This window comes from Pinus tabuliformis, chromosome 1_1 (genome assembly GCF_031772625.1).
Source record: "Pinus tabuliformis cultivar Carrire ecotype Pingquan chromosome 1_1, CPIR1, whole genome shotgun sequence".
In the NCBI taxonomy this organism is placed as follows: domain Eukaryota; kingdom Viridiplantae; phylum Streptophyta; class Pinopsida; order Pinales; family Pinaceae; genus Pinus; species Pinus tabuliformis.
The window spans coordinates 938,169,370-938,179,351 of NC_142297.1; the positions used below are offsets into that span (position 1 = coordinate 938,169,370).

At 35.1% G+C, this 9,982-nt stretch overlaps 1 protein-coding gene across 1 annotated transcript; it reads right to left on the reverse strand.

Moving 5' to 3' along the window:
• Positions 1-240: 240 nt before the first annotated feature.
• Positions 241-1,484, reverse strand: LOC149217561 (bidirectional sugar transporter SWEET1a-like). The gene is made up of 3 exons (XM_089390282.1): positions 1,240-1,484; positions 962-1,081; positions 241-474 (listed from the first exon to the last, which is right to left on the reverse strand). The coding sequence occupies exons 1-3, from the start codon at positions 1,405-1,407 to the stop codon at positions 241-243; spliced, it is 522 nt and encodes a 173-aa protein (XP_089246408.1). The 5' UTR covers positions 1,408-1,484.
• Between the last annotated feature and the right edge of the window lie 8,498 nt (positions 1,485-9,982).

Here is a 9,982-nt window from a genome sequence, read left to right on the forward strand (position 1 = left end):
CACACTATACTTTATTGGTTTATTGATAAAAGCATAGTTACATAAATAAAAGTAGATGACAGAGTAAATCCAATAAAAACTCTCAACCATTAACAACCAACTCGTAATACACACCTATGTTACACACATCTATAACATAGATGTAAAAATTATTTCACAACAAATTATGTTGTTGAACATCATTTCTTATTACTGCACTTTAATTTCCATTCCATTCTCCTCGTTGCTTAATACTACACTTTAATTTCCATTCCATTCACGTTTAATGTCCATTCCATAGTATAAGCTTTTGCCATCAACGCGGCCTTGTTCCTTTTCCACTTGGCTCATTTGATAAACGTCCTGTAGCTTTGCCTCTTTTTCTGGAGGAGGAGACGATGTAGCACTGTCGTTGTTTGTATTCTTCCAGTCTTTGTAAATAACATACAGAATCAACTGCAATGCTCCGAGGAAACTTCCAGACCCATTTGGTACCTGTGGACCCATAAAACCATTGAAAAATTTAACACCTCCATCTCATAAATACAGCGCTAACATAGAGTTACACTAGAATAGAGTTACCCAAATTCGGGTTTTATAAGGATTTTAGGTTGCAACGGTAAAGATTGCAGGTAAAGGCATATAATAGAGAACTGAACGTGTAATGCTTAAAAATATTTACTTTATTCTTTGTTACTTGTAGATTTTAAAGGATAATACACTGAATTAAAAGTATTATATCTACAGCTTTGATTTCGATCATGCTATGCAGTCATGTTTAATGATGTTCTCGGACAAGTAATTTGAATACTTACCTATTTTATTTTGTTATACAATTTTTACTTCTGTAAAAGATCTTTATGATGAAGGTTATTCAATCATGACACAGATTTTTTTTTTTATCTAAGTTACCCAAAAGGTGAATGTTTATAATTGTCGTGCAAATATATTTATCATCTATGGTAAGTATTGTTAAACGTACATAAACGAATGGATCGTTTCCCAAGAGGCCGAATATGAACCAGGAGGTGCCGCATAGGAATACAAAGAGAGACAGGAAGAACGGCATATACTTTACGCTCTTCGTCTTAATCACCAACCTCTGAACATCATCGAAATCGCGCTTCAGGTCACTTCACATATCATAATAAGGCATAAATGTAAATTGTTGAAAAAAACCGCATTCTCTTGACCGTTATGCTGACTTAAACAATGCTCACTGAAAATTGGTTTTGCTAAAGAGGAAGTAGAGAGATTTACCATTACTGACAGAGGAGACCCGTACATGCAGATGGAGAAGATAGCGTAAACGAAGCCGCAAAATAACCTCCTAACTTTTCCGTGCATTGCCAAGAGCGATACCAGGACAACCATTGCAAAAAAACTGAGAACAGCTACCAGAAGGCCAAATATCTTCCCCTGTTTCATCCACCGTCATTCAAATGGGCATCACCCTGCTCAGAAACAAATTTATTAATCAATACTATACTTACCCTGTATTTCTTGTCGCGAATATAGCAGATGAACACAACTGCATAGAAGAATTCTATGACGGCCCCAGTTCCGTTAACCGTGCTCACTAGAAGGTTATTGGATGATACAAACGGCATGCCATACCATGCAGAAAGCAAGCAATTCAAAAGCGTGGAAACATACGGAAATCCAGAGAACTGTTCTGTCGATTTGTTTTTAATAATCTTCCAGAAAGTAATTCTGCAAAGTACCAATAGGATCATAAACAATTACGAGTTATATATGCATCAATATGTTTCCTCATTAAATGACTACATAAGTTGGGAAAACTCACAAAGGAACTAAGAAGAGTATCAGTGCAGTGATGTTGCCTGTCATGAAAGAACAAATGAAACATTAAGAAACCAGAAACAAGCTTCTTGCATCCAAGAAATTAAAGTGGGTAGAGCGTGTATACGCACCAGAGAACAGCGATCATATCCTCCTCATCTAGCTTATCTTCTCCATGCAACGACAGCAGAACGTCAACAAAATCAGATTGATCATCGGTTTCCCTATCCTGCTCTACATGACGGTGCTCTTTGATGATATTGCTAATGAAAGCTCTCACAAACGGCACCAGGCGGGCACAACGAGCATATTGATTCGAACTTGCATCCAAAGATGCTGCCCATGATATTGTTCAGCGCATCCGCGGTATCAGGGGACGTTTAGATGAAAGAGCATGCATCAAAACAATTATATGATAAAAAGGCGGGACAACTGATTTCAGAACAGGGCGGGACAGCAAATTTAAAATTCAAATGACAGGAAGCGCGACTAATATGCAGCCGTGGATGTGAAGTACGGTACAGTCACCGATCTGTCAGAGACCGTAATAGTCATTTCAATTCAGTTTAGTGGGGAAGCGCGAGGGCGGATCGGGCAGCCGGAGAGGGATGCATGCCATGCCGGAGAGGGATGCGGGCCATGATGCATGGTCGAGGATGAATGACGTCAACCACGCTGTCTGCGGCTGTCAGAGGGGTACCTCCATAGCATTAACTTTGCTATGGAGGTGGAAATAGGATCTGCTGCGTGGAATGGGCTCCATACACGTAATAGGCTTTTTATAGGCGTGGAATGGGAACTTGCATTGTCGGCATTATAATCTTGTAATTATTATAATTGATTATTAAAATTTATAATTAAGACGTTTTTATTTATACATAAACTTTTGAATTTATTTTATATTAAAAATTTTGTATACGAAAGCGTGATGCACATATATTATTTGATTATTATAATTAATTTATAATTTTAAAGATTTGTTAAAAATAATCGAACAGAATTTAATGTTTTCTAATAATTATTTGTTTAAAAATAATGATATTTAAAAAAAAAAAAATTATAAAATTAAAATTATATATATATAGATAATTTGTATAATTAAAAATTATAATGTTATTTTTATTTATAATTATGTTGATAAGTATGTTTATTTTGGAATAGAGTTTTTAGAATTTTAATTTAATTATCAATAAGTATTAGGTAGATGGTAGAGATTTAATCTCCACCTGATATTCTAGAGTATTTTTAATAGTGTACAAAAATTAAAGGTTGAGAGTTATCTTCAAAATAGTTATGCCATTTTTTCCATTTTAATTAATTTGATTAATTAAAACAAAATGTTATATGAACAAGTGTCATATGGAATGAGTTAGAGTTTTGTAGACATATAGTAGTAATAAACCATGCTATTGGAATATAATATTATAACAAAACTTATTTATAAATTAAGAATCTCCATGGTGAAATGGAGGTGAATCTTTATGTTTAGGTAAATGGTAATATGTTTATGTATTTTTTAATTTATATATGTTTAACATATATATAATTTTGTTTATAATTATGAATAATAATAACATAAAATAGAATTATAATTAAGTCGTAAGGCGTTCCCTCTGAAAATAACTTTCCTCGTGTTATTATTGTAGGTCATTGGATTATGTGTTAGACGATTGAAAGGTGTTCAATCGTTAGATCCGATCAGGCGAAGGTAGTTAGGGATTAGTTTTTCAGTCGTTCAATCAATTAAGATAAGGTAGTTAGGGATTAGTTTTGCTAGATTTCGTTACTTTGCCACTTCTCAGATCTTTCTGCGGCATAGAATCTCCTTCGCCTGGTGCTAACTGTCATAGTGATTGGTTTTGAGGTTTGACTTCTTCTTTGAACTGTATTATATTTCTTCCATTACCATCTTATCTTGTTGATCTCGTTGAAAAGCAACAGATGGAATAGGTACAAGTTGCTGTGTATTTTGTGCTATTGGCTTCAGCTCATGTTGGGAACCAACGAAATGTTGTACACGCTCCAATCAATAGATGGAATAGACACAAGTTGTTGTGTATTCTCTGCTATTGGCTTCAACACATGTTGGGAACCAGCAAAATGTTGTGCATGCCCCAATCCTCTTGAATACACAGGTTGTGAAGATGGATTTACATTTCCCTGTGCTGTGCAATTTTCTTGAGGACTTGTCTAGGTTTGCATGCAATGTGACTATGCTTCTATCTTCTTTTGTGCTACTGTTAATATGATGTTGGCCTGCATTCATGTTCATGAACAAGACATCATTATTCTGGCTACATCTAACATAATCTTTGTTTCTGACTCTATTCTCCACAGTGGCATTCAGATTTTCTCCGAGACCAGTGGATTGGTTGTCTATGGGAGCCCTACTAGCTTCTGTAACACCTTTTCTATTTTAATTTTGTACATCTACAATCTCCAAATCAGTGTCTAGATTTCTTCTTAAAGCATCATTTTGAAGAAGAGGAAGACTAATTGGTGGAAAGGTGTTGCTTTCTGCTTGGACCTTCTTAGCTTTCACATTCTTTATATGATGTTGGTGTGCATTATGGATTGGATCATATCTTCACACTAAGTTTCCTGATTTCTATATATTTTCAAAGAATAGAATATTATTGATGCTAATATGTCTCGTTACAAAGCATTTGCACTTAGCTTTTGAAGATTGTGGGGCTACCTTCCATTATGATATCTCTGGTATAGGGATTTTTTTTTTGAGTTATTGCTTTCAATTCTATTAAAATTTTGTATTTATGTTCAAATATAGTACTTACCATGGTGAGTGTGATATTGATTGCAACAACCAAATCACGAGGATCCCCTTAACCAGGAAGTTATTGTTGTGATGAGAGATAACCCAAAAGTGTTTAGAAGCAATGTCAAAAAGGCCATGGCAGGGGGTTATGTGGGATCTACTTATTTCTCAAAATACATGTAATTTTTTTAATGGGTTCAAGCTTTACTGTGTGGCTTTGAACTTGAGAACTGAGATATGAAAGTTCTCTATCTTCTTTGGGATATAAAAGGTATTTTTGGTCTTTCCACTATACAAATTATGTATCTTTTAATCGTTTAAAATGAGCCTTAGTTATGAGAATTTTGTAGAAAATCATGCTATGAATTTTTTCCTTTTTGTTGTCTTAGGAAGAATTGAGTGTGCTTGCAATTTGAATTTGAGAACTGAGATATGAAAGTTCTCTGTCTTCTTTGGAGTACATAAGGTCTTTTTGGTCTTTCCACTATACAAATTATGTATCTTTTAATCTTTTAAAATGAGCCTGAGCTATGAGAATTTTGTAGAAAATCTGTGCTACGAATTTTTTTCCTTTTTGTTGTCCTAGGAAGAATTGAGTGAGCTTGCAAGGAGAATGATAAGTGCAAAAGAAAGGTGTTCAATTTCCTTGATTTTGTATGATATGAATGACAATAGTGCCCCTTGCTTTTAGGGATTCTTGGAGCAAACACTCATGCAACAAGAGGTAAATTTGTTTATCATCAATACTAGGAAAAAATACATTATATGGCACAAAACATATATTGTTGGTAGCTTCTCTCATTCTCATTCAGTTTTCACGACTCATAGCATACCGCCTGTCCATCCTGCATAAGGAATCCATCAAGTCCTTTCGTGCAAGCATCTGTGCATACTAAAAACTCTTTTTCTGGATCTGCAATCTTTAACATTGGTGCATGTGTCAATAACTGCTTAAGTTGCTCAAAACTAGCCTCACACTCCTCTATCCATTTGAACTTCATACCTTTCCCTGCAACGATGTAATAGGATAATAAATCTGTGAGAAGTTCTTGATGAACCTCCTGTAATAGCCTGCTAATCCCATGAAAGAGCTCACCTCATCTAAATTCTTTAGAGCTACCCACTCCATGATGGCCCTTATCTTTTCTGAATTACTGAAATTCCCTCCTTGGAGACAACATGCCCCAAGTAGTGTTCCTCAGTCTGAAAGAAACTACAATTGCTGAGCTTAGTATACAACTAATGCTCTCTCAAGAGCCTCAACACTGCTGCTAAATTCTTGGCATTATCTTCCTCGTTTTTAGAATATACCAATATGTCATAAATGACCACAATAAGAAACTTATCCAAATACAGATGCAACACAATATTCATCAAGCACATAAATGTAGTTGGAGCATTAGTTAAGCCAAATGGAACTACAATAAACCCATAATTCCCATACCTAGTCCAGAAAGTTGTCTTGTAAATGTCCTCCTCTTTGATGCATATCTGGTGATCTCTGGATCTAAGATTCATATTCAAGAACACTACTTCTCCCTTCAGCTGATCGAACAAGACATCAATCCTCAACAATGGATACATGTTTTTGATGGTCACTTTGTTCAACTGTCTGTATGTTAGGTTTCTATACTACTAGTGTAGTCCCATATTTCTTATTAGTGCAACCCCTTTATTGTATTGTTGTGCCCATGCAGTCCCAATATTGTTATTATTGTGCCCCATAGAAGCCCACTATTGTTATTGTTGTGCCCTTAAATTATTATTGGTATGTAGGATCTGATTATATTGTAGCCCCTTAGACTCCTATATATAGAAAGGAGGTATTGTCATTTGTATCATTGAATAATTGTTCATCTGTGTAATGTAAGGGATTTCCCCCCTCAAATAAGCTAATTTTGAATTTGTTGATCTATCCTTTCTTCTATTTTGTAAGATGGTTGCATAACATTTGGTATCAAAGCTCTGGATTCTAGGGTTTCACTGCTTCAATCCAATCATCATATAATTTTCGCTATAATTTTTTTTATACAAAGCCTCAGAATATGAAATTAAAACCTATTTGAGCCGAAATCTTGGTGAACCTTGTGTACAAATTTTCGATCTTGTCTCACTTTATTTTTAGAGATATCATTCAAAGAAGTTATGGTTGTTGCAAGCTCCAGAATTAGATCTCAAATAGGTGACCTTGGGAAACTCATCAGAAATTTATCTTTGAGCATCAGATTCAAATTTCATAAGAAGTGACAGAAAAAAACGGAGTGTAGTTTTTTGGGTACCATTTTCAGGGCCAAAGGTCAAAACAATGATACGTGGTACTTCATACAAGTTTACTCTATTGAACAAGTTTATAATCAGGTCATCGTGGGATACTGGGCATAATGCTTTCTTGGAGAATCCAATATTGACAAGACTTGTGGGGTTGGAAAGAGGTCTCAGAGGGCTCCCACAAGACATAATTCCAAACCTTGGAGATCCTACACTACAAAGATACATAAAATTAAATATCGATCTGCTACAAAGCAAAAAAAGAATGTTTATACTTTTTTTTTAAATTTTGCGTAAGTTTTGTTTCAGAAAGTAGTTTGAAGTGATTCAAAGGGAATTGTGAAGCATAATTATCGTTATTTGACCCGAAGAAATAAAATGGAAACACCTAGTAAGCACCCCAAAATATCTACTATGACACATGAAGAAGAGGAAGAAATGAAACATGATATATCAAAATTACAAAACCAAGTGCAACAAATTTCACTCTCAAAAAAGGCAATTGAAGCTAAGATGAATGGTTTGAAGAATGGAATCAAATATAATATTAATGGTTTGAAGATTGGCATGGAAGCTAACATCAATGGTATAGAAGCAAGATTGAAAGGCAACATGGAAGATTTGAAGAAAGACATGGAAGGTTTGACAAAGTTGCTACAAGAAATAATTCCTAATGGCGAAAAGGTAGCAGAGGAAACTCATGATGAGAAAAAAATAAATTTTAATCATGATTTCATAGACTCCAACATTGAATTAAAATACCCACCATGTTCCAAAGATCGATATGAAGAAGTTTGATGGAAATGATCTCGTAACATGAATACTACAGATGGAGCAATATTTCGATCTCCATAATGTGAAAAAAAACACAAAACGTACACATTGAAACTTTATATTTAGAAGCCAATTAGTTTGTATGTTGGGTCCCTATAATACTAGTGATTACCCCATTATTATTGTAGTTATACCCCTTATTTATATTGTTGTGCACCTATTACCCCCATATTGTTATTTCTGTGCCCCATAGAATCCCTCTATTGTTATTTTTGTGGCTTTATATTATTATTGTTAGGTCGGCTGGATTATATTGTGACTCCTTAAACTCCTATATATAGAAAGGAGGTTTTGTCATTTGTATCATCCAAGAATTGTTCATTTATGTAATGTAAAGGACGTTTCCCCCTCGAAGAGGCTGAATTCTAAGGTGTTGATCTAACTTTTCTTGAGCTGGTTTCATAACATTTGGTATCAGAGCTTTGGATTCTAGGGTTTCGCTGCTCCAAACAGGTCATCGTGGAATTTTCGCTATAACGTTTTTTCTGTGACGTTTTAGAAGTCGCAAAAAAAACCCATTTGAGAAGAAATCGCGCTGAAACTTGGGTCCAAATTTCAAAGCTTTTCACGTGATATTTGCGTAGATATGATCTGAAGAAGTTGGTCTTTTTGCAGACTCCTGAATTACATTCAAAACAGGTGACCTAGGGAAAATCGTCATAATTTTCTCTCTGGGGATCGGATTGAAATTTCGTAAGAAGTTACAGAAAGAGGACGGACATTAGTTTCTTCTGTGGGTGTTTAAGATTCAAAGGTTGAAACAGTGACTCATGGCATGTCGTACAAGTTTGCTCTACTGAACCAGTCTAAAAGCAAGTCACTGTGGGAGATTTCACATAACTCTTCCTTGGAGAATCCAATTTGGCTCAGACTTGTGGCATTGGAAAGATGATACAAAAGGCTACTACAGGTAGCAATTTCAGAACTGGATGATCCGAAATTACAGAGATACATTAGATTCAATATCAGGCTTCTATAAAGTGAAAAAATGTGTGTAGTTTTTTTTTAAATTTTTGTGTAAGCTTGGTTTAACGGAATTAAAAGGGCATAGTAAAGCATTATTATCAGTAAAGGATGCCCCGAGGAAAGAAAATGCAAACACCTAGTAAGGAACCTGAAAGCTCTAGCATGACTCATGAAGAAGAGGAAGAAATGCTACATGATATATCAAAATTACAAGAACAAGTGCAACAAAAGTCACACTCACAAAAGCTAACAGAAGCTAAGATAAGTGGCATGGAATCTAAGATAAATGGCGTGGAATCTAAGATAAAGGGCATGGAAGCTAAGATGGATGATTTGAAGATAGATTTGAAGAGAGACATGGCAGTTTTGAAGATAGATTTGAAGAAAGACATGGAAGAATTGAAGAAGTTGCTACAAGAAAGGGTCACTAATGGTGAAAAGGTAGTAAAGGAAACTCATGATGAGAACAAAAGAAATGTTAATCATGATTCCATAGACGTTAATGTTGGATCGAAGAATCACCATATTCCAAAAATCAATATGAGGAAGTTTGATGGCAAGGATCCCGCCACATGGATATTACAGATGGAGCAATTCTTCGATCTCAATAATATGCAAAACGCACAAAAGGTAAGTATGGCAACTGTATATTTGGAACCAAATCAGTTTGTATGGTATCAATGGCTTTGCTCTCTAAACAATTTATCACTTGGGTAATTTTTACGGAAGAATTGATAGCACATTATGAAGATACAAAAAGCAACACTTTTTTTAGCCAATTGATAAGTCTCAAACAAAAGGGTTCAGTAATGGAGCACATTGAGGAGTTCCAAAAATTGAACATAAGGGTAAAAGATATTCCAAAGGAGCATAGGATTGATGTGTTCATAGGGTCTTTAAAGGATAATATCCAACATGATGTTCGTCTTTGGGAACCTGTTTCATTAGAGAAGGCATTCAGGTTAGCAATAAAAATGGAAAGCAAAATTATGGCAACCAGGAAGCATACCACTCACAACTCTAAAGACGGAAGTGTTGTTGCCCCTAGTCTTCCACAACCTATAAGGTTGACACCACAACAATTGGAAGAAAAAAGAGCAAAAGGTCTTTGTTACAATTGTGATAGCAAATACACTAAAGGTCATAAGTGTGCTGAGAAGAAATTATTCTACATAGATTGTGAAGAGGAAGAAGAAAATGAGCAAGAAAGGTCAAAAGAAGAAGATATACTCGAGGAACAAAGCCTAGATGAAGAACAAATAAATCCGACCATATCTTGTAATGCATTTGCGGGAATTACCACTCCTCAAACCATCAAGATAGAAGGACAAATCAAGAAGAAAAAGGTAATAGTGT

Excerpts from the sequence above, each read along its gene's own strand:
- LOC149217561 (XM_089390282.1), bottom strand. The coding sequence starts at position 1,407 with ATGAAACAGGGGAAGATATTTGGCCTTCTGGTAGCTGTTCTCAGTTTT. Across the intron at positions 1,082-1,239 it reads GGTCTCCTCTGTCAGTAATG|AGGTTGGTGATTAAGACGAA; the intron begins GTAAATCTCTCT and ends GATGATGTTCAG. Across the intron at positions 475-961 it reads GAAACGATCCATTCGTTTAT|GTACCAAATGGGTCTGGAAG; the intron begins GTACGTTTAACA and ends ATGGGTCCACAG.